A 26,014-nucleotide genomic window follows, 5' to 3' on the forward strand; every position below is an offset into this window, starting at 1 on the left:
TTGTTTTGTTATTCCAAATGAATTTGCACAGAGCTCTTTCTATCTTTATGAAGTATTGAGTTGGAATTTTGAAGGAGATTGCATTGAATCTGTAGATTGCTTTTGGCAAAATGGCCATTTTTACTATATTTTTCCTGACAATCCATGAGCATGGGAGATCTTTCCATCTTCTGAGATCTTCTTCAATTACTTTCTTCAGAAACTTGAACATCTTGTTATACAGATCTTTCACTTGCTTGGTTGAAGTCATGCCAAAGTATTATATATTATTTGGGCCAAATATGAAGGGTATCCTTTCCCTACTTTCTTTCTCACTGTGTTTAACCTTTGACTGGAGGAAGACTACTGATTTGCTTGAGTTAATTTTATATCCAGCCACTTTGCTGAATTTGTTTATCGGGCTTAGTAGTTCTCTGGTGGAACTTTTGGGGTCACTTAAGTATATACTATCATATCATCTGAAAATAGTGATATTTTGATTTCTTGCTTTCCAATTTGTATTCCTTTGACCTCCTTTTGTTGTCTGATGACTCTGGCTAGGACTTTGAGAACTATATTGAATAAGTAGGGAGAGAATGGGCGGCTTTGTCTAGTCCCTGATTTTAGTGGGATTGCTTCAAGTTTCTTTCCATTTAGTTTGATGTTAGCTACTGGTTTGCTGTATATGGATTTTGCTATTTTTAGGTATGGGCCTTGAATTCTTGTTCTTCCAGGACTTTTATCATGAAGGGGTGTTGAATTTTGTCAAATGCTTTCTTAGCATCTAATGAAATGAGCATGTAGTTTTTATCTTGGAGTTTGTTTATATAGTGGATTACATTGCTGGATTTCTGTATATTGAAACATCCCTGCATCCCTGGGATAAAGCCTACTTAATCATGATAGATGATCATAAGCTGCAAAGCTTTTGTAAGGTAAAGAACAGTGTCAGTAGGACAAAATGGCAACCACAGATTGGGAAAAGATCTTTACCCATCCTACATGTGATAGAGGGCTAATATCCAAAATACACCCAGAACTCAAGAAGTTAGACTCCAGAGAGCCAAATAACCCTATTAAAAATGGGGTACAGAGCTAAACATTGAATTCTCAGCTGAGGAGTGTTGAATGACTGAGAAGTACCTAAAGAAATGTTCAACACCCTTAGTCATCAGAGAAATGCAAATCAAAACAACCTGAGATTCTACCTCACACCAGTCAGAATGGCTAATATCAAAAACGCAGGTGACAGCAGATGCTGGCAAGGATGTGGAGGAAGAGAAACACTCCTCCATTGTTGGTGGGATTGTAAACTGGTACAACCACTCTGGAAATCAGTCTGGAGGTTCCTCAGAAAATTGGACATTGAAGTACCTGAGGACCCAGCTATACCTCTCTTGGGCATATACTCAACAGATGTTCCAACATACAACAAATACACATGCTCCACTATGTTTATAACAGTCTTATTTATAATAGCCAGAATCTGGAAAGAACCAAAATGCCCTTCAACAGAGGAATGGATACAGAAAATGTGGTACATCTACACAATAGAGTACTACTCAGCTATCAAAAACAATGACTTCATGCACTTCATAGGCAAATGGATGGAACTAGAAAATATCATCCTGAGTGAGGTAACCCAATCACAGAAAATCACACATGGTATGTACTGACTGATAAGTGGATATTATCCCAAAAGCTTGAATTACCCAAGATACAATCCACAGACTACATGAAACTCAAGGATGACCAAAATGTGGATGCTTCACTCCTTCTTAAAAGGGGGAACAAAAATATTCATAGGAGGGATATGGAGGCAAAGTTTACAGCAGAGTCTGAAGGAATGGCCATTCAGAGCCTGCCCCACATGTGATATATATATACCCCCACCCAAACTAGGTAAGATTGATGAAGCTAAGAAGTGCATATTGACGGGAACTGGATATAGATATCTCCTGAGAGACACAGCCAGAACATGTCAAATACAGAGGCGAATGCTAGCAGCAAAGCACTGACCTGAGAATTAGAGAAAGGATTGAAAGGGCTGAAGTGGCTTGCAACCCCATAAGAACAACAACGCCAACCAACCAGAGCTTCCAAGGACTAAACCACTACCAAGAGACTATACATGGACTGACCCATAGCTCCAACTCCATATGTAGCAGAGGATGCCCTTGTTGGACATCAATGGAAGGAGAAGCCCGTAGTCCTGCCAAGGTTGGACTCCCCTCCCTGCCCCCCATGTAGAGTAATGGCAGAAGGGTGACAAAGGGGGTGGATGGTGTGAGAAACGCCCTTATAAAAGAAGGGGAAGGGGAGGGATGGGATAGGGAGCTTATGTCTGGGAAACCAGGAAAGGGACTAACTTTTGAAATGTATAAAAAATTCAAAAGGAAAATAAATTTCTTTCTTATGAACTATGTAACATTATCTCTTACCTCTATCCTTGGCCTCTTTCTCATATGGACAAAAAAATTGCAGTAAATCATATGAATACTTGGAAATCCACAACCAAGAAAACTGAATTTATTTCTCATTTTCTTTACTTTTTGTATTGAATATTATGAGTGAGTACTGTATATTATAGCAGTCCATTCTAGATGAACCAAAGACTAATATGGAACAGCTGAAATTACACAAATATGTCAGGGAAAAGAAAGAATATCTTATTTGGTGAGACATAAAAGATACATACCAAAAAGAAATATATATATACATATATATGTATATATATATATATATCATTAAAATTATACTAAATCAAAATCAGAATTCCTATCCTTAAAGTACCAAGGATATGAAAACAACTTTAATAATATTAAATGTCTCTAAATCATTCACAAAATAAAGAATTAGTATCATATTCTGAAGAGTAACAGTAATAGTACAGTTTTAAGTTAACAATTGGCCTAAGCACATATTTTCTATGGTTGTAAATATGCCAGGTGCCATTAATGGAGTGTGGTGAATATGAAGCAGACCATGTTCAGTCACATTTTAATGTTAGTGGAATTTTAAAAGTTGATTTTTTTCTGATGAATTATGACACACTGTGGAAAGTTCAGGAAGTTACATTTTTAAACCCAAGGAATGTCTAATGTAATTAGGCTTCTGAGCATCTTGAGGATAAATTAAAACAAATTCATGCACATCTGGTTATAACTCTGTAAGCTTAAGTCTCAATAGTGAATAAATGCTATTTTATATAATTATCACAGTTAAGGCTCAGGAAAGCAGTGTTTTAATTTTATGCAAACTGAGAAAACCAGAGTGGCTGCTTGTCATTGGCATGATTCGTTTTCATTACTATCATGTATTCAAAAAAATCATTTGGCCACAGACTTTCCATAGAGCACGTATATTTTCTACCAGTGCTCACGGTTCATTTAGTATGTGGGTTTAATAGATGTGAAGAACTGCTCCAGCCTTTCTCTCTCGGGAGACCACGGACCAAAAGCATAATATGAGAATAAGATTGGAGTGACTGATTGGACAGTGGCAGGAAAATGCTAGGTATTTAACCTTCCAACAGTAAGAGGGCAATATTTTGTGCAGTACAGGCTCTCTAAGTTCTTTGTATAGACAAAGTATAAACATAGCAAACATCAATATAAGTATAAGAAAGACATGGCTAATAGTCCTATGTCTGTATTAAAATCACTATGGTGATGAAGAAGAAGAGCCGCACGTGGGTCTTTGGGAACTAATGCCCACAGGAAGGCTGACAGAGCAGGAGGGCAAGTGGCAGGACAGGTGGGTTTTATCCCCAAGACAGTAGAATACAACTAAAACCCATGCGATTTGAGGTGCCCAACGTGTGCAAGAATCACATGTCAATGCAAGAGTCTATTTTTTTTCCAAAGTAAAATACTTAACGTTAAACATAGAAATTTGTGGCTTGTGTGCAACAATTAGAAATCAGTAACGCTTGTTCTCCCTTGGTTGGAGAATGACTGTATTTGTGTGTGTATTGTTACAGTCCTATTCAAGATGTTTATAAATGTTTAGAGATGTATTTCACAAATTAAGAGTGCATCATATCCTTCTTACCATTATTGTCGCCTAATTTTCCCTAATTTCATTCTCTGCCATATATATATATATATATTTAAGGTAATTTGCATATTATTAGCATAAGTGTAATTAAGGGCTCATTGAAATGTAGAACATAGTACGTGACTCCCCTCTGTAACTTCCATCTATATGAGTGTGTGCAGTCACACCGGCAGGACAGGTGTGGGGTCCAGACGACAAGTTGCAGCAGTCAATTCTCTCTTTTCACTATTGAACTCAGGTTCTCAGGCCTTTGTGGCAAGAACGTTTATCCGCTTGGCCATCTTCCTGGTGCTGTGCTGTTCTACATTATTTCCTCATCAGCATACAGTGGAATGGGTTTCACTGGACAGCAGCGTGCATTTGTTCCCATTTGCCCCACAGGACTTTGCTTTATCACCTTTTCTCCTTGCTCGCCGAGGTCCTTCCTCCCCTATTTCAGGCCGCACAGCACTTGTAGCAGCTCTTCTTTCTCTTCTAATCCTCCACGTACTATTACCTAATCAATTTAAAGTAATTATTGCCAAGTTGTTAATGTCACCATTAGCAAATATGGCATTTTCATGGTTTACCTAAAGGATTACTTTTATCTCATCTTCACAAACAAGCTTCCAACCTTTAAGTGCTTTGTGAATCAGACAATTGTTCAGTTGCCTGATGACCTTGAATCTGAAAGAGCTGATATTGTGTCCCGGTATTTTGGCCAGCATTGTTTATACATGTAATAACCATATTAGTATTGAGACATTTCATTTTTCTGTGTCTTAAACCGACTTTAGGTTATAGTTTTTCTTCACCTTTGTAATCAGTGGGTTTGGGAGAGAGGCTATAAAGAAATGTAAAATGAAATATTTCTTGAAACATCTCAAAGTAGAGGGAGACAGGTATGAGATACTGTAGAGCCAGTCATTTTGGCCAGGGAACACCAGATGATAACCCAAAGCTATTTTTGATAGCTTTGCTTTCTCTAAAGTACACGAAACCTGAATCTAATGACCTTCCTTCAGATCAAGTATCTAAGAAGTAGGAAAGCTGATTTATTTAAAACCAGACTTAATCCCACAAACCACGAATGGAAACTAAAGAAATTTTGCAATAGTAAGATCGTTGGAGTAATATTTCTAATGCAAAACAATACATAGTTTTAAAGGAGTGGAAATAACATTTTTGTTACTATTTCTGAGATAGATGATTTTGAACCCAGCTATTAATAATCATGTTCATAAGATAATTATAAAATATTATCTAAGATATTACAAGCAAGTAAACACACATTCATACAGAGACACACAGACACACACACACACACACACACACACACACAGACACACACACACACATACATGACCCTTTCCTCCAACATTGTAAAGAGGTGACTAAAGGAAGAGCAACAGAAGACATGGTTGTTTGAAGTCTTTGTACATGGTGTAATATTACAGGTAGTGTGCAGTGGTACATGCATAAGAGTGCAGGAGTCCATTTTCATGGTAGCCATCACTCCAATCCCGGAACATTTCCTACATTCTCTCAGCCTCTGTGAATGGTATATAATATGTGATATATTATGAATATACATGGTCACCATAAAAGGTCATACACAGGCTAGAGATTGTTCAGATATCCTCTTCAAATGTATCCCAGATTATTCAACAATATCGTTCCATAAATATTTAAGTCACAACGTTGACTAGACTGGCAGGCCAGTAAGCCCACAATACCTGCCTGCTTTTCTCCCATTCCTCAGTGCTGGTGCAGTTCTATGAAAACACACAGGGATATAAACTGAGCTCATGTTTGTTCACCAGATGTGTCACCTTCCCTGCACTGTATTTAGTTTCATGAAATGCAAGGAACGGATTCTCGGTATTATTTTCTGAGTTACTGACATGTGTTTGAGAACATCTTAGCATAAGCTAATAGCCAGTAGCCAGGTGGCTTTGGTCCTGCTAACATTTTCAGAGTTTTGGGCTTTACAATGAGATCTTCTGCCCGTTTTGATTTAACTTGTTCATAGGCTTAAGAGAGAGATCATTTTCACTCTTTTACATTTTTTTTATCCGGCCATACCGGAACGACTGTTTAGAGAGACTTTTTTGGAAGTATTTTTTGGTACCTTTATTAAAATTCAGGACAGTCACTGTATTCTCATAGTTATATTCTGCATGCCTGTTTTTGTTTCTATGTTGTTTTGATCCCACGGCTCTGTCATAGGACACCAGATCAGACAGATATTGTGTTATCTCCAGCATTGTTCTCTGGTCAGTTTTGAGATATCTGTCTCTTGCAAGACTTGACACTATTAACAGAGTCCTTATTTCTTTCAGAAATTTTCACAGCTTCTCATTACACTTAACTAAAGCTTCAAGGTTTAAAAATAATCACTATTTTGTCCTCTGATTGGGAGCCTGTCTTCAGTGTTTAGTCTCTTAGTGAGGGGTTGGGGATTTAGCTCAGTGGTAGAGCGCTTGCCTAGCAAGCACAAGGCTCTGGGTTCAGTCCTCAGCTCTGAGAAAAAAAAGACAAAATAGTCTCTTAGTGATACCATTTTTAAGTCTGTTTTCTTTAGTAGAGAATTCATAAATCATCCCTGTGGGAGGAGTGCATGACCATCGGAACATTCATCCTTTGTCTGTTAGAATAGGCCCAATATAATTTCTAAATGCAAATAGCAGAGATTAATTTAGTTATTTAATTATGAACACAATATATAAACACCGTTCTACTGTTGAGTATGTATTCCAAATAAGTAGTCACATCCCTCTTTATCCCAAGACATATTTTATGAATGTTTGTGTGTGTGTGTGTGTGGGGGGGGATTGGGGTTGTCTCACATATTTCCATCCTACTTTGACTCCAACAACAAAGAACACATACCATTGTCATGAAACATCATTGAGTTGTGTAAACTTCAACTACAAAGAAACTTGTAGTTGAGTTCTAAAATGCATGACTAACAGATAAAAATCACTTAAAAGAAACTTATATGGACATAAAATGAAAGGTTCTTGCACACTCTGATTCTGAGATATGCTGCTTAACAACTTTTAAGAAAAGGACATGAAATTTCAGAAGTTCTGTAACAGAATTTCAGCAAAAGACAATTAATCTGTATATATAACATCAGATAGTAAACATTTTAAAAATATTAAAAAACAGATTAAAATACAACTAAAGTTGTTTATAATGCGTAATGCGTCAGCTTTAGAAAATCATTTAAAGAAATGGCATGGCTGTAAGTAAAATGAAGTAACGAAAAATCAGAAGGGAAACTTCCCATCGCTCTGCTTTCTCCTGTGGCCTTCTAATGCCAGCCATTAAGTGGTTGGAGACATGAGGAAGGCAGGCTCCTTTGTATTCTCACGTAACACAGGTTCTGTAAAGTTAGCACTAGAAAGTCTTGCATGAATATATTCACTAATAAATAAATTGAAGGAGTACAGAGAACGTAATTTAAAATTTGAAACAATCACCTCTAATATATTAAATAGCATATGTCATGATGTACTGCTCAGATTTAAATTGATTCCGTGTGGGAATCTGAAATGATTTGATTTTCTACACAGTACCTTCTAATCAATGCACCTTTGGAGCTTTATGAATAGCTGTATTCTCTAAGTGTTTCAACGCACATGCCTCAATTGCAAAAGAAAAAAGGATCATTTAAAGTTGTTTCTGGTGATACAAGCCTATGTCTAAGCTCCCTGGGAGACTGAGAGGCTAGACTGTCTTAAGTTTAAGGCCACTGTGTAACACAGAGTGAGTTCAGTTCATGTGGGAATCTTAAGGATTATACATTAAAGAAAGAATGAGCAAAGGAAAGCAGACTGGAGATACACCTTAGTGGTAGAGCATTTGCCTAGCATCGTGTATGAGGCCCTGGGATCAATCCACAGTACCATAACTAGCTGAGTAACTATAGAGCCAAAATTCAAATAATTAGCTTAAGTAAATGAAATTAAGGAAACTGGAAACAAAAACAAAATGGGAAATGGACTGCCAAAGTTTGAATTCTCTGGGCTTTGAAACTAGGCAAGCTTTAGTTCTATCATTATTTTTTACTGGATATTTTATTTACATTTCAAATGTTATCCCCTTTCCCAGTTTTCCTCCAGAAACACTCTATCCCACCTCCCTTCCCCTTGCTTCTATGAGGGTACTTCCCCACCCACCCACTCCCACCTCCCCACCTTGGTATCCCCCTACACTGGGCATCAAGCCTTCCCAGGACCAAGAGCCTCTCCCATTGATGCCCAAAAAGGTCATCCTCTGCTACTTATGTGGCTGGAGCCATGGGTCCGTCCATGTGCACTCTCTGGTTGGTGGTCAGTTCCTAGGACCTCGGAGTGGTCTAGTTGGTGGCTATTGTTCTGTTTCCTCTGGGGCTGCGAACCCCTCACTCCTTCCATTTTGTGGCACTGTGCTTTACACACAGCTTTTGAACTATTGCTCAGGCAGGTACGTCAGGGAAGGAAAGATGACTATGAATCTGTCGAGAGGCCAAAAGGAACAGCAAGCACTTCAAAGGTAACTGTAGAAATGAGCAGGAGGAAGAGTAGAAATGGGATTTCACTTAGCTCTGCTTCTTGATAGAAATGTAGAAATGTTATTAGAACTAATCATAGATGATCAAACTGTATGTGTCTGAAAAAAGTCTAACTTCCAGTTTGGGGAGAGGCAAAGAATGACAGACAAATTCAGGTTCTTTTTTTGGTGACAGGATGACAAAAAAGCTAATCACGTAACGGATTGGGATTGGAGTGAGCTGCCCTCTGTCTCCTGTTACAGTCCCCTCCACAGAGTAGGAAGCAAAGTGCAGAGGTGAGGGTGGGGTGCAAGTCCCAAGGGTGGTGATCTGAAGTCCATTGTCAGTACGGGCGACATAAGTGCAGCATTGATCTGTAGTTGCCAGAGTTCTGCCTATAAAAGGATACAAGATAGGGAAAGATCTGAAGAGCATCTTGGGGTTTATAAAGCAGTCAATTTAAAATGGCTCATTAATATATTGAATATATTTAATACTGGAGTAGGATAGAATAAACCTGGTGTCACCATGCTGAGTGGTAACCAGTACATATATGACTGGACTGATATCATCCTGACAAGTCTTAAGCACAAACTGCATCCCTTTTGTCTTTTCTCATTTCTTCTTCATTTTTTTGCCCTTTTGTAGCTTCATGGTATGTATTTTCTCTTCCCACACATATAAGCATATATGCACATATATCTTCTTTGTTTTCCTTATTAGGATGCCTATGGGATGAAACTACATCCCTCTCTGTTTTTTATTCTTTCTCTGATATTCATAGAGATCCACATTTTAATGAACATATTAAAATGAAAGAATGACAGAAAACTGTAATTATATTTCTTTTTTCTTTTTTCTTTTTTTTTCTTTTTTTTTGGGGAGCTGGGAACCGAACCCAGGGCCTTGCGGTTGCTAGGCAAGCGCTCTACCACTGAGCTAAATCCCCAACCCCTGTAATTATATTTCTAATAGCCACGTTGGAACATTCTTAAAGGGCAAAATAACCATTTTTCTCAACATTTACTAGTTACAGTCTTTATGTTTTATATGATACTTTTAACAGATTGTTTATAATATAAAAATATACAATTTACTTCACCTACATTTTGGAGAACTGGATGATAATGAAATATACTTCAGGAATAAATTTATACCAATTAAAAATGATAAACGTACAGTATGTTTTGCTCTAGCCCTGTTTCGAGGAAAGCCGTTCGCATAGATGTTTTAAGTAGTCACAGATAGGTTTTCTTCTGTTTAGTCAGAAGGTACACAGAGCAGCCAAGTGCGTCGTCGCATCCTTTCTTCCTGTTTTATTATTACTGTTACTCGTGGTTGGCAGAGGTCGCCTTGGAGTGGGGTTCAGATAGCTGTCTGCAAGGCGCGGCTGCCACCTTCATCAGAACTACTCACACTGTGCGTGCAGCAGAACCAACAATTACCATATTGCGGCAGCTTGTTTCTTCCTGTCACTCACTTTCGGTTTTGCGATTGTCTTTTTCCCTTTCAGAAATTGAGAAATTTCAAGGCTCGGATGGAAGAAAGGAAGATGAGGAAAAGAAGTATCTCGATGTCATCAGCAACAAAAACATAAAGCTCTCGGAAAGGGTATTGATCCCCGTGAAACAGTATCCAAAGGTAGTGCATGTGGCGTGCCCCTCCTTCTCGGTGTGGTGGAACCGAACCTGAGGAAAGCCTTGGTGCTTTCTTCATTGCCTCATAGGAGTTAAACAAGGAAGGCTTTGCTATCTGAATCTGTGCGAATGCACGCCAGCGATACAGGCAGAAAAACGGAAAGGACAGTGAAAGGCATTATTTTCCAGTGAAATTTTTATTCCTGTGCATTTGTATTTTGGATATGAAAAGTATAATTAGATGCTTCTATCATTTAGGTAGCATGACAGTGACTCACCAGTTTGTCCCATTGTATATACCGCATTATTATGTTTTCTTTTGGGATACACACACACACACACACACACACACACACACACGTATTCTTGGTTTTGGAGTGAACAGAAAGGGTACAACATTAGCTAATCACCGGGCAATTGATATTATTTCCATTATTATTAGCATCAAAAATACAGCCTAAAACTGCTTTCATGGTTTTAACCATTTTTGTCTTCTCCAGACAGTTTTAAAACTAATTATGGTGTTGTTTCCAGTGTAGTGCATTTCTAACTATGTTTGTAACTACAAGTAATTGATTATAATATAACATTCATTGATGTGGTTTCATAGGCAATATTAACAAATTTCAGTGGATAAAAGGTGTTTCTACTCTTGCAAGTAAATTAAAAATCTAAAAATAGATAAAATAAATCAAGCTGATAATATAAGTTATAATGAGTGAATTGGAAGCAAGCACCATGCAATTATCTTAATAAACAAAGATTACAGAAATGAATGCCATAGTTTTACAATTGCCTCTCACTGTGATAAAATACAGTAAATATAATTAAGTCAAAGGCTTTGTTTACTGTCACCTGAAATATGGGAAAAGCTATTATATCCATAAGCCATAAAATTTAACTCTCAGATGATATTCATAAGGATCAAGTACATGTTGGCTTTGTTTCATAAAATCAGACCTAATCGGTTGTAGTAAAGCATAGTCGGTAGAATTTTTTGTCATAAATGTTATTTGATTTTTGTGAATATTGTATTGAGCTATCTTATAAAAGTGTAGGAAGGGAAGTGTTGCATAGTAATCAATTATGATAGCCATATAGTTGACTTTTAAGAAGGAATTAACCAACTATATTGTTAAGGAGAAGGTTCTTTCTTTAATATGCAAGTAAATATGACATTACTTGATGCTGTCTCTTGGTATGACACCTGTCAATCTGTATTTCTGAAAGTATGACAATGAAATGCTACTCTATAGCCTCTGGCCAAATGTTGTTGGCAACACAGAAGCCACTCAGAGACCCGAAGGCTTTTCAGGTGTGTGTTTCATTAAATTCTGAATGTTAAGAGTCCACAATTGATTCATAATAATAACATAAAATAGGAATGTTATATAGCATCAAATTTTTGTGTGCTATATAATTTCCTAATTAATTTGAAGATGTTCAAACCATAAAAGTTTTCAAATTCTTTTTCTTTAGATGTTTTGGAATCAGAATGCTTAAGTTTGGGCTAATGTTTAAATTCCATAGAATTTGTAACATTTATGCTGCAGATCAGAAAACTGGAATTTTGTCATTGTTTTTTTACAAAAAGATCTTCATTACTGATGAAGATTTCTTAGCACCTATTTTGTTTCTATTTTCGAGCAGTTAAATTTTTAATTTGATTGATCATGCTTAAGTGTGTTACTTCTCATGTAAAATGTGGACACTTGGTAACTTTCAATTATCTGACAGTGGTGTATAGAATTGTCTTTTACAACTTATGCCTCAGAAAATCTTCCCATCTTTTTAATTTGTGAATATCCTGCCAACCCTTTTAATATTTTTAGTCAATACCCATTCCATTTATTGATCATACAGATGAGAACTCTATAGCCCTTGAAAGAATCAGTAATATGTCAAAGAGGTTACCTCACTAACTGTGGTGGTCTGAATATGCTTAGTCCAGGGAGTAAGTGGCACTATTAGGAGGTATAGCCTTATTGAAGTAGGAATGGTCTTATTGAAGTAGGAATGGCCTTGTTGGAGGAAGTGTGTCTATGTGGGTGTGGGCTTTCAGACCCTCCTAGGGGCTCTGTGGAAGCCAGTCTTCTCCAGTACCTTGGGAACAAGATGTAGGACACTCAGCTCCTCCTACTCCATGTCTGTCTGGATGCTGCATGCTTCCCACCATGATGATAATGGACTGGACTAGTAAGCCAGTACCAATTAAATGTTGTCCTTTATAGGAGTTGCCTTGGTCATGGTGTCTCTTCACAGACACTAACCCTATCCTGTTTTGTCACCTGTCGATGATTATCTTTTTGGTTTTTATAAATACAACAATAAAATCATATTTCAAATCATACCTTGTTTTATCATTTTCTCTAATCTTTTTGAAAGAGCACCACATTTATTACCAAGTATTGATTCTCTCAGAGTCTGTATTGACACCTCTCACAGAATATCAGAGAATTTCCATTTTGATTATTGAACTTTAGCTGTCTGTTGTTCATTCATGAGCTTAGTTAGCATGCTGTCTGTGATAGCATGAAACACTGAGCAGTGACATAGATGTAGAATTTAATCGTGTATATGAAAACCTGACACATCCTTCATGGATGTGCTTTCCAGGATGACCTATTTTATACAATGCTGTCTGGGACTCTCTCCTTGATGCTTGCTCTCTGTTTGCACCAGTAATTAGTGTGTTGATGGCCTGGTCCTTTCAAACAAAGAGCAGTAAAAAGTGTGGAAATTCTTGGGGGAAATGACCTTATCATGACTTTACTACATGACCTTTTCCACATAGATTTTGTTTCAATTAGTCTCCAACCTCTGGCTAATTTGCTGACTTAGTTGAATACTACAAGGAATTGAAAGAAGTTTAAGATCTTAAATTATAGAAACCATAAAATGCTGTTGAAGAGTTTTAATCATGACTTATCTAGCACTAGCCTTTTGTGTTCATTGATTTAATTTAGGGGAAAATAGGCCAGATTATCAAATAATTTAATATTTTGATGACAAGTTTAATAGAGGAGTAGTTGGTAATCTTGCAAAAATAGATTGTATTTTTTTCTTCGGCATTCTCCACTAGAATGCATTACAGTGGCAGATGTTGATTTGGTTCACTGTATTATTTCTTATTGTCTTTATGTTTACAATAACATTAGAGAAAATATTTCAAATACAAACAAATTTCTTCTGTAGGGTGTGTGTGTGTGTGTGTGTGTGTGTGTGTGTGTGTGTGTCTGTGTGTCTTTACATGTGTGTGGAGGTTTAGGGAAAACCTAGGTGTTATTCTTTAGGACCTGTCTACTGTTTTAGAAATAGGTCTTGTATACATCTTTGCACTTGCAAGGAAAACCAGCAACTGTTTTTTGGTAGTCAATCCTCATATGAAATTAGTCTCTGTCATTTAAATGATGCCCATTTTTTCCTTTTCTCATTTTATTTTTCTTGGATATTTTATGTATTTACATTTCAAATGTTTTCTCATTTCCCCCCCCTCTATCATACCCCCTCAACCCTCCTCCTGCTTCTATGAGGATGTTCCCACTTCCACCCACCCACTCCCACCTCAATATCTTGGCATTCCCCTACATTGGAAAAACAAGGCACCACAGGATCAAGGGCTTTTCCTCCTCTTGATGCTGGACAATGCTATCCTCTGCTACATATATGGCTTGAGTCATGGATCCCTCCATGTGTACTCATTGGTTGGTGGCTTAGTCCCTGGGAGCTCTGGTGGGGTCTGGTTGGTTGATATTGTTATTCTTCCTATGGGGTTGCAAGCCACTTTAGCTCCTTCAGTCTTTTCTCAACTACTCCATTGGGGTCCCCTTGTTCAGTCCAATGGTTAGCTGCAAGCATCCTCATCTGTAGTGGTATGATTCTGGCAGAGCCTCTCAGGAGACATCCTCATCTGACTCCTATCAGAAAGCACTTCTTGGCATCAGCAATAGTGACTGTGTTTGGTGGTTGCATATGGGATGGATCCCCAGGTAAGGCAGTCTCTGGATGACTCTGTCAATAGAACAAAATGGCAACAAATAGATTGAGCAATAGATCTTTACCATTCCTACATCCAATAGAGGGCTAATATATAATATATACAAAGAAACTCAAGAAATTAGATTCTAGAGAATCACATAATTGTATTAAAAATGGGGTACAGAGCTAAAAAATATTCTCAACTGAGGAATATCGAATGGATGAGAAGCATCTAAAGAAATGTTCAACATCCTTAGTCATCAGGGAAATGCAATTCAGAACAACTTTGAGATACTACCTCACACCAGTCAGAATGGATAAGATCAAAATCTCAAGTGACAATAGATTCTGGCAAAGATGTGGAGAAATAGGAACACTCTTCCATTGTTGGTGGGATTGTAAACTAGTGCAACCACTCTGAAAAATCATTCTGGAGGTTCCTCAGAAAATTGGACATAGTACTACCTGAGGACCCAGCTATACCACTCCTGGGCATACATCCAAAAGTTGCTCCAACATATAAGAAGGACACATGCTTCACTATGTTCATAGCAGCCTTATTTATAATAGTCAGAAGCTGGAAAGAACCTAGATGTCCTACCACAGAGGAATGGATCCAGAAAAGGTGGTACATTTACACAATGGGGTATTACTCAACTATTGAAAACAATGACTACATGAAATTCTTAGGCAGAAAATATCCAGAGTGAGGTAACCCAACCACAAAAGAACCTACGTGCTATGCACTCACTGATAAGTGGATATTAGCCCAAAAGCTTGGAATACCTAAGATAAAATTCACAGATCTTATGAAGCTCAAGAAGGAGGAAGACCCAACTATGGATGCTTCATTCCTTCTTAGAAGGTAGAGCAAAATACTCATGGGAGGAAATACAGGTACAAAGAGTGGAACAGGGACCAAAGAAAAGGTTGTCCAAAGATGCCCATTCTCAACATTAGCTCATCCTCTCCAAATCCAGCTGTTCTTTATGTCATAGTTCAACACACACTTCTTAGTTTTAAAATCTTTCAGTCTTTCAAGTAAACTATTGTCGTGGCTCATGGGTACTGTTGGAACAGGTATAAACTAGGTCCTGGTGTTGCTTTTTTATTAGTATGGAAGGGAGCTTTTTGTACAATATATTCCCATCAAGATTTCTCTTTGATCCTCCCAAACTCTTCTAAGATCCTCCTCATCTCTCCCATCTCATCACCTTCTTTTACTCCCTGTCTTTTGAAAAGAAACCAGTAAATCAAAACATAAGAAAAACAACAAAAACTTTAGAAAAATGAAAAATACATGAGGCTTATAAAACCAGAATATCAGAAATCATAATATACAAGGACGAGACCTTAGAGATAATGCCAAATAAGCAATATGAGAGAAATAAAAAATCTACAAAAATGCAGTACTTTCATTTGGAATACACATCTCAGTGAAGTGAATTTTTCATCTTGGAAGACTGAGACATTGTATTGTTTGTTGAAACACAACAAAAAAATATCTGGATAGGACTTAAGAACCCTAGATCTACACAAATGTTGAGAGCTGTGCTCTGTATGGTTGGTGATGTCAAGGTGAAAATTTCCAAGGTTCTGGGTAATTTGGGGGAACATTAGAAACTCAGGCATGGGGTCTCTATTGTAAGAGGATAATTGCTTGTTTCTAGTGGATCTTTTCCCCCTCACCTGGACAATTCAGCCTCTCAGTGACCTTAAAATCCCCTCTTTTAGTACATTCAGCATCCTCTAAGTTGTCCTAGACATTTTATTTGATCTAATTTCTCCAATATTTTCTACTTCCTATTTTTCAATTTACTTTGTTGCCATCGGGAAAGCACTTAGTGTATTTCTACATGCCACTGGCACCTGGAAATAACTGGAGAACTTGTAAACTCAGCAGGGAGAACATGGTGTAGAATTAACCCTTGATTAATCTTTCAGTGAAGTACAGAGCAAATTTGATAAGTGTTTTAATTATTAGTTTAATTCATAGCAGTTCCCTGGCTTATCACCTTTGAATTTAAATATCAGGTGAAAGACTAATATGTAACCTTCATTCAAATTTTATATGAGGAAACATATTGCAATATGCTTGAGTGCTTCATTATCTTCTTGAATTAATCTAATTTCCAACGAAATTTAGAGATGTTCAATGGTACAATGTCTACTCCTTCTCATTTTTGATGACCTTTACTCTTACTGGCCTTTCTATGTCTTCCAATACTGTTGCCCTTTCATTGTGCAGGTCTGATCGCTCTCACCATCTTAAATATTTTCTAAAAAAAATGTTGCCCCTTCTATCAAAAATCAATTCTTTTCTCACATAACATATTCTGGCTATGGTTCCCCATCCCCTCTACCCACTTCAGTTCCTCCCTACCTCCCTTCACATCTGGATCCACTCCCTTTCTGTCACTCAATAGAAAAAGAAAAGGCTTCTAAGGGATAATAATAAAGTCTAACAAAATAAAAGATAAAACCAAACTCTCACATTGGACTTAGAGAAGACAATCAAATAAAAGAAAAATAGTCCAGGGGAAGGAACAAGAATCAGAGACGATCTCATTCAGGATTCCATATGAACTCTAAACTGGGAACCATAATATATAAGACAGAGGATCTGGGACAGACCCATGCATGCACTGTGCATACTGCTGTGGTCTCTGCAAGTTCATATGAGTCTTGATCATGATGGTTTAGTGGGTCTTGTCTCCTCGATGTCCTCCATCCCTTGTGGATCTTATACTCTTCCTGATCCTCTTCCACAGTGTTCCTTGAGCCTTGATGGGAGAGAATTGTTGGAAGCATCCCATTCAAGGATGAGTATTCGAAGGTTTCTTCTTTGGGTTGTGGTGTTTGGCTGTGGGTCTCTGCATTGGTTCCCATTTGCTGCCTGTGGAAGCTGCTCTGGTGATGGCCAAATAAGGAACCTACAGCAGCACATCTTTAGGAATCACTTTATTTTTATGTTTTTTAAACCAGGAGTATTTGGTTTTATCCTACGTCTCTGACTATACAGTATCTGGTTCTTTGCCCTTCAAACATCGTTGGGTACTTGGGTTCCATCTTCTGGGGTGACCCTTAAATTAAATAAGGTATAGTAGTTTCTCCCATAAGTTTTGTGAATGAATGCTGTGACACCTTTCAGTTAAGACACCATTGTAGATCAAAGGCTTTGTACCTACTTGGTGTCCTCTTGTGGCTTCTCTCTCCTAATAGTTGCCAACTTGATCTTGTCCCATAGTCATTTAGGTATAGCAGGAAATAGTGAAATAGTTGTCTCGCCATACACTTTCATCATTACAACACAGAGGAAACTTCTCTTGATTCATTTTCTTTTTAATTATTAGATGTCCACCTTTCTAGGTGAGTAATCTTTTCTTCCAAAAGAATCCAGGGACAGTGGAATGAGAAGTCTGAGGAAACTGCTGTGCCTTTAATAAGAGTTGCAGTGATGGATTTTGGGCATTGTTGTTGTTGTTTTTGTTGTCTTATCATTGTTTGTTTTTTGTCTGTTTGTTTAAATTTTCTGATGAAACTATTGTGCAAGTAAAGTCTGAGGAGGGAGCACAGTTTCCCAGACAAGGCTTATATAATCAATTCTGTCAACAATAGTCCTTTTCTGCTTCCAGCAGCTGCCCATTGTCTTAGCTGGGCATTTGATTCTGCTCACTTAGCTGGGCATTTGACTGCTTTGCACGTGAGCACAGATAGAAGAGGACAGACCTGATCTCAAGCAGCAGACAGAAAGACAGACTGCTGCTTTGTCTTTGAAAGTGTGTCTGTCATTGTGAGCCTGTCCCTCATCAGGTATACTGACTTCTTGGATATATAAGAGGATACATTTCCCTTCACTGATTTTCATTTATTCTTTTTGGATGAGTACAAACCATTAAAGATTAAGACATTAAAAACCAAATGTTTAACAGGAAATTAGAAACTGAACATGAAGGCCCAGGGAAAAGAAAGATTCTGAAAGTACTTGAGACGAACTTTTATTTTACATCTTGGTGGGCAGAGAAGTAGCTTGCCTTTACAAACAAGCAAAGAAACAACCAAACCAGAACAGAGAATACTTAGGAAAGATATCTGATTTCTAGAGTTCCTATCTTGTTATTTGTAGAGGTGAATCTCTCTCTCTCTCTCTCTCTCTCTCTCTCTCTCTCTCTCTCTCTCACACACACACACACACACACACACACACACAACATAAACACTGGCTAATTTTGATATTCACTTAGCTAGCTCAGTGTCTAAGCATTTCTAAACCTCCCTGTAACTAGCATACACTTTCCTCTGGCATTCCTAGCCTAACACTTTCTAAATCTATGTTTTATCTTTGCTGCCCTGTTACCTTCTGTGAAGCCCCCACTACCCCAATAGAACTGCTTTTCCTTTCAACCTACATTGCTAGATGAAATTTCTTTTGCAGTTCTTAAATCTGATCCTTCTCCCTCTGAATCATGGCGATTCTACTCTCTCCTCTATTTCTTGGCCCCCTGCCTTGCACAATCTGGAGGTCCTACCTCCTCTGTCTCTCTGCCCAACCATTGACTGTACAGCAATTCCTTATTTTCAGCCAAAGCCAGATGGGGCCACGGACCCTCAGATCTGGAAGCACAGCTATGGGATCTGAAGTAAGACAAAGCATTAAAACCAATTCCTAACAGTTACCTCTAAGACAAGCACATTACATACATAACACATACACATACACATATACATACACATACACACACACACACACATACACATATATCACAAAAACCAACACAAAAACCCACACAAGTATGTATGTGTGCATATTGTGTGTTTGTATGTGTGAAATGAAGGAAAGATAGCATAGCCTATTCAAAGGAAAAAATAGAAATCAGTAAAAAGTGTTGATGAAAATAACCTGGTGGTTTATCCTCTAAGCAGAGAGTTTAAAATAGCTGCCTTGAAGTTACTTGTAGAGCATGAGCAAAAAATACAATGTGCGAACAATTAGTGGCATCACAAAAGATCCTAAAGGAAAGCAAGCTGGAATACTACAGCAGAAATTTTAACAACTTTTTGAAAATTATTAACAGCAATTTAAGGAAAAACATAAACAGAAGAAACAGTCAACAGATACGAAGATAGGACTATAGCAACTATGGAGTCTAAAGGCCCCAAGAAAAGTGAGATGAGCCTAAGGGATTTATAGTATAGCATTAGCAGGGAAAGTCACATTATAACCCCAGAGAAAAGGTGTGAACACAGAGGGTACATGATGAGATAATATTGGGAAACTTCCAGAATCTGACAAAAGACACTAAATAAATGTTCAAGAAGAAACTAGAACCTTTAGGGGAGATAAACTCATACACTTACAGATGCGTTACAGACAGACAGATTAATAATCAGTAGAAAAGGAAGATTCCCTGCAGAATTCTCATGTAACATTGTAAATCATAGGATACTGGGTTTTCTATCTTCTTTTTTTCTTTTTCTTTTTTTTCAATTTTATATGCCAGATTTTATTCCCCTCCCAGTCCACATTCAATACCTTTCTACAAACCCCATCTTCATGAGGATGACCTCACCCCACCAGACCTCTAAACTTCCTGGAGTCTCCAGTTTCTTGAGGGATAGGTGCATCCTCTCTGACTGAACCCAGACCCAGGAGTCCTCTGCTGTGTATGTGCTGGGAGCCTCATCTCAGCTGTGCAGCCTGGTTGGTGATCCAGTATCTGAGTGAACTTGGGCATACAGGTTAATTGAGACTGCTGGTCCTCCTATAGGGTCACCCTCCTCAGCTTTCTCTAGCTTTTCCCTAATTCAACAAAGGGGTCAGCAGCTTCTGTTCATTGATTGAGTGCACATATCTGCATCTGATTCTTTCAGCTGCTTGTTGGGTCTTTTGGAGGGCAGTCATGATAGGACCCTTTTTGTGAGTGCCCCATAGCCTCAGTAATGGTGTCAGGTCTTCAGCCTTCCCTTGAGCTGGATTCCACTTTTGGCTGGTCACCAAACCTTCTTTTCCTCAGGCTCTTCTCCATTTCCATCCCTGCAATTCTTTCAAACAGGAAGAATTATGGGTCAGAGCGTTGACTGTGGAATGACAACCCTATCCCTCCTTGACGCCCTGTGTTTCTGCTGGAGGTGGGTGCACCAAGTTCCCTCTCCTCACTGTAGGGCATTTCATCTACAGTGCCCACCTTTGAATCCTGAGAGTCTCTCACTTCCCAGGTCTCTGGTACATTCTAGAGGGTCCTCCCAACCTCCTTCCTCCCAAGATCGCCTGTTTCCATTCTTTCTGTGGTTTTCTATCTCCAAAGTCTTAAAACAACATAAAAAAACAAAAACCAAAGCAAACAGTGTTAAACGAGCATGCTAAGAACATTTAAAGTAAGCAGATTTTTTTACTCAGAATTAGTGGAGAAATTAAGGCAGCTCCTGATAACCAAACACAAGGGGAGATTATTTCCAATATAGCTTCACTGTAAGAATATTTAAGAAAACCTTTCAGGCTAAACCAAGAGCTAGGAGACAATAATCTTAAGATCTATGAAGAACTGAACATAACATCTTAGTGATGATAAGTTAATACTGGCAGGTCAAGACTTATTATTGTAAGAGTCGTAACTCTATTTTCCAATTCAGTTAATTGAAGATACTTGGGGAATGGGGGAGAGTGGTTATTTAATGATTAAATATAATCTATACAGAGTAATAGCATCATAGAACCCAATCATTAACATATTCATACCATTATAGAAGTCTTTAGTTCCACTGAATTATAGACGTGAATAAATAAAATTTTTATGTGCACCTTTGCAAATTTCAATGAGTTGAGACAACAGGACCAGCTGCTTCCTTTACCTTGTCCTTTACCTTCCATCAATTTCTCCCAAGTTTATAATGGCAGGAGCCTCTTGACTCTTCTTATTCCTACAGTAGCCCTTCCAAAACCTACATAGCAGACCCAGAAGCACAACCCATAAGATACAGGTCAGATCATATCGTACCTTTCTTTTTTTTTTTTTTTTTTTTGGTTCTTTTTTCCGGAGCTGGGGACCGAACCCAGGGCCTTGCGCTTCCTAGGTAAGCGCTCTACCACTGAGCTAAGTCCCCAGCCCCCATATCGTACCTTTCAATAATGTCTCAGAGAATTAATTTAAGATTATACAGAAAATCTCCATTTTGCTTGCGGAAAAAATGAATAAACTCCCCAGTTGATACAGAAGCCTCTGTGGGACCCTGCCCTCATACTCACAGTCACTGTAACGTTCCCCACCTTTTATTTTTCCACAGTGTGCTTCTCCTTTCAGCACACTTTATACTTTTCTTATTTGCTGCCTGTAAGTCCCCATCTCATGTAGCAAGACGGCATGTTGTCCTCATGCTTGTCTGTCTTTTATTTCAGTTTTGTAGAAGTATCTAAGCATAAAATATTTGTGGACAACACAGAAGCAAATCTGTTGTCCTGGGATACACTTCCTAGTGTAAACACAGGTTTTATGAAACTAAGCTAGAATATGCGTCCCTGGATCATCCCTCATCTTGTAGAATTTCTGCAATCCTGCCACCATGGAGCAGTCACCACAAATACCCAGAAGGAGACCCTAACTGCTAATACCACTGTCACCTCCCAGCAGCTGCTCTAATCACACCGTAGTCCGCCTATGAGTATAAAATAATTCTAGTGGAAAATTTACTTGACTCTCATGCCTCTCTTATCAATTATGTTACCTCATCAAATTTCCTGTTTAAAATTAAGTTAAAAGGTTAACTCAGGAATCACTTTCAACTTATCATTGAATATTGCATTATGGCTTTATTACTTAATCACCCATTTTTACTAAGTACAGTATATTGAGCATTATTTGACCTTTTACAAAAGAGCTTTCATAGCCTGTACATCATCCTTCAGAATATTAATTTCGATTAATTCACTCAGTCACTTGAGAGATATTTATTAGATCTAGATTAGACATTTGGCATTCATCTCATAGTTACAAATGTAAAAAGATGGAATTCTGAAGAATATTAAGTAGTCTTCCTCATACGTCCTATATTATGATGGATACATAAAAAATGGGGAATGTATTAACTCATATAAAAAACTCAAACCAATTTTTTAAACAATTTTTCATAAAATGTAGAGCTAAGTTATGAAAAAGAAATGATATTATAAAGTAAGGTCATCATTTGATAGAGTCAGACAAGAAAAGAAAAGGAGAGTAAAAAGGAGAGACAGGGCTGGGAAGAGATAGCAGAGAGTGGGTAGGTCAGAGGGACTCAAAGACTGAGGCTGAACATTAATAGATTAATGTTTGGCATGCAAAGTAAAGAGAAAGTCGCATAAGTTGTGATGATGCCTTTCTTATTGTCTAAGAAAAGGGGAGACCCCTCCACCCTTTATTTATTTTTCAGCATATCTAGAATTGTTTTTCCTGCACTTTGGAAACTGTATGAGGAAGACATTGAATTATCATACAAAATTCTGCTGCCAAATGTTTTTTTTTTAACAGAAAAAGTGCTGTAATTCTATTTCACATGTGTCAGGAAGAATGAGCCTATTAGGTACTCTGAAATTTTGAAGAGAATCGTTGCCAGCATTGAGGATATAATATTCAAATGTTCAGGGAAATGGAAAAATTATGGAGACATTTTGCCTTTATTTTTACCCCATTTCCATCCTCCTTTCTAATGACTTATTTGAACTTCTATATTTTTGTAAATAACAAAGACATATCTGGGAATAATATTTACTGTGAATTTTTAAAGATTCAAAGTGAAGAGTATCATTTTTGATAGTCTGAATAGGGCTGACACTTCAAAGAAAAGTGGTAGGTTCTGGATGGGGAGAATTCAATAGCTCCTGCTTTTCTGTTTGTGTCTGGGCAGGGTTAGGCAGAGCCAAGGTAATACCTTAACTTACAAAGAGAAAAGGCATTGGCTTTTTGGCCTTGGTCTAGGTTCCTCACACTGACAATGGCCATATCATTTCCTGACACGATCCTTATTGTCAGGATTTGCTGATTATTTCCTGATTAGTACTTTCAGCCATCACTCCCTCACCTCTCTCACCTCCATTTTTGTGTAGCTTAATTGAGTTGACATCTTCAATTTAGTGTACTGACTGCAACTCGAGGTACTCAGATCCATCCCCTTTCTATCCCTGCTTGCTCCTCCTACTCAGCTCAACCTGAGTCTGCACTGTCTACAAATACTTCTCTGATAGGCTCACACCCAGGGTCACACTGTGACCCCTTATGGTCCTGCTTTTCTTCCCACCCTTTTGTTTCTTCTTAGGAGAGACCATTGGCATCTTTCATAACAAGATGATGTACCCAAAGACTTTTTAAAGTCAGAATCAATGAAAAACTAAACCAACTCCATAGAGCCTTTGTAGCCAAAAACTACAGGGAATACCTGTTTTGTGATTTCCAGTAGCCAAGTGTGTGTGTGTGGGGGGGGGTTGGGGAGTGTCACAGAAATAGGTGGATGCTGCCTTTAAAGTCACATCATGGAACCTTAGATAACATCTGAAATGATGAACTGGAAAAGGGCAGCAAAGAATTTTCTTTAGAAGGTATTTTTTTTAAGATTTATTCATTTATTATATATAAGTACACTGTAGCTGTCTTCAAATACACCAGAAGAGGGCATCGGATCTCTTTACAAATCGTTGTGAGCCACCATGTGGTTGCTGGGAATTGAACTCAGGACCTCTGGAAGAGCAGTTGGGGCTCTTAACCGCTGAGCCATCTCTCCAGCCCTAGACGGTATTCTTGATTCAACATAACGACCATACTTTACACCAGAAACTTTTCAAAAAGCAAGCACGATACTCGTGACTGTAACTCTCTCTGTCCCTGCTCAGTTATATGTAACATACCAAGGTCCACAAGCAAAGGCATCGATCACTCGATCTTTCCATCTGCTTTGGCAAAAATCAGCAAACAGAAACAGCTTTTATTATTTGAGACTTCATTGCATGCATACAGTGTCCGTCAATACCCAAACTTCATTCCTTCCCCTGTGAGTCTCTGCAATTCTTATTACAACTTTATTCTAAAAATATCACATATTTTGCTTTGTTCTTAACCCTCTTGTGTCCACTTCATACCTTCTTGTATGTGCTTGGGTGTAGGAACATGTGCGATATCTATTTTGCAGAGACCAACATTCTCAAAAAACATTCCTCAACCAGAAGACATCAGTAACCACATGAATCTTTATTGAGTTCCTGCCCAGGACATTTTGTCACCTTGATTTTTCACAGTTTTTGTGTATGTAGTCACAGGCTTTGTGTATGTTCCAGGCTTTGCCATGCTCACTCAATACTGTTTTACTGCAAATGTTAACTACTTCCAGCTCTTGTAATGTTTCAGTCCCATTTTCCATGATGATCCCTGATACTTAGTGTGTGACATAAATGTTTCATTTAGAGATGAGAATTCCACAGTCTCCTTTTCTCTGCAAACTTACTAGTGGTAGGCCTCTGTATTAATCTCTATCTACCACCCAAAGAAATTCCTCAGTTGAAAGATGAACTCATTAGTTGGTAGGATAATAAGAAATGAGGAGCGATTTTAATAATGTGTCCATTTAGCAGAAAAAGAATATGAAGTTCTATCCTAGAGCTTAGGTCCTAGCCAGTTACAGTGTTTTGCTCAGTTTGGGGTCCTAAGTAAAGGTTCCATGCTTTTGAGCAGGATTTAAAGTTACTTAGGAAATGCTGGTCACCACTGTAGCATTTGTGCTATCACACGAGTTTTCCTGTCTTGCTAGGCCTGTTATTGTAGCTTGCAGGATTCCCAACCGGGAAGATTGTTGAAGATGTTGATCCTCTAGAAGCACAGATAGAAACATCAAGAATTGTGAAAGCTAGCCAGTAAGGACAAGGCTTCCATATCCATACCAGATTGATTTCTCCATGTTTTTTTTTTTTTTATTCAAGCCAGTGGCATCTTTGGCAATAGGACCATGCCATCAAACTCCAGATGATAACCAAGTAGAATGCCAATAGCCTTGCTGTTGGGGAAGGGCTGTGTGACTCTACTGAATAACAATTAAAAAAGAAGCAGCCCACAACTGACAGTGGGCTTTGTCATAGATAAGCTATGGAATTTAGGAGAAGCACTGTCCTTCCCGGATAGAGTAATATACCATTTTCTCAGTTAGGGTCTTACCGGTGTGAAGAGGCACCATGACCAAGGCAATTCTTGTTAGGACAACATTTAATTGGGGCTGGCTTGCAGCTTCATAGGTTCAGTCCATCATCATCAAGGCAGGAGCAGGGCAGCATCCAGGCAGGCAGGATGCAGGCAGAGCTGAGAGTTCTGCATCTTCATCTGAAGGCTGCTGCTGGTGGAAATCTGACTTCCAGGCAGCAAGGGTGAGTGAGGGTCTTAAGCCCCATAGTGACACACCTACTCCAACATGACCAAACTCCCTAATAGTGCCACTCCCTGGGCCAAGTATATAAAACCCATCACAACCATTTAATTTCCTTTTAAAGTTGATGCACCGATTTTTTGTTTCTCTGTGCTTTAAAAACTACAATGCAAAGCCAAAACCTGATATTTTCAAGGGCACGCATTTATCAGCATGAAATGGAAAATAAAGGAACCATTTTCTATCTGCCATGGATCATGTGTGAACTCCCAAGAATGCAGTTCTATTTTGTATTGTATTAACCAATTTTAGTTTATAATAAAAGTTCAGGAATTTCATTACTTGCTCAGGGTTAGGATTATACAACAAAACTTAGATTTGGATTTTGACTCTGCAGCATGTTCCATTTAAATGAAGCAGTTTATAGCAGGTTATTTCCCCGATGCTCAATTCATTCATACTTTATGGT

General features: G+C 38.2%; 1 protein-coding gene across 2 annotated transcripts in view; it reads left to right on the forward strand.

Annotated features, from left to right (window-relative positions):
• Positions 1 to 26,014, forward strand: part of Khdrbs2 (KH RNA binding domain containing, signal transduction associated 2) — a 449,495-nt gene that overhangs the window by 60,806 nt on the left and 362,675 nt on the right. For both annotated transcript variants that reach the window (XM_032900880.1, XM_032900881.1), the window contains exon 2: positions 10,071 to 10,198. In XM_032900880.1, coding sequence (XP_032756771.1) covers positions 10,071 to 10,198 — 128 coding nt within the window. The remainder of the gene's footprint in view (positions 1 to 10,070; positions 10,199 to 26,014) is intronic.

This window comes from Rattus rattus, chromosome 4 (genome assembly GCF_011064425.1).
Source record: "Rattus rattus isolate New Zealand chromosome 4, Rrattus_CSIRO_v1, whole genome shotgun sequence".
Taxonomy (NCBI): domain Eukaryota; kingdom Metazoa; phylum Chordata; class Mammalia; order Rodentia; family Muridae; genus Rattus; species Rattus rattus.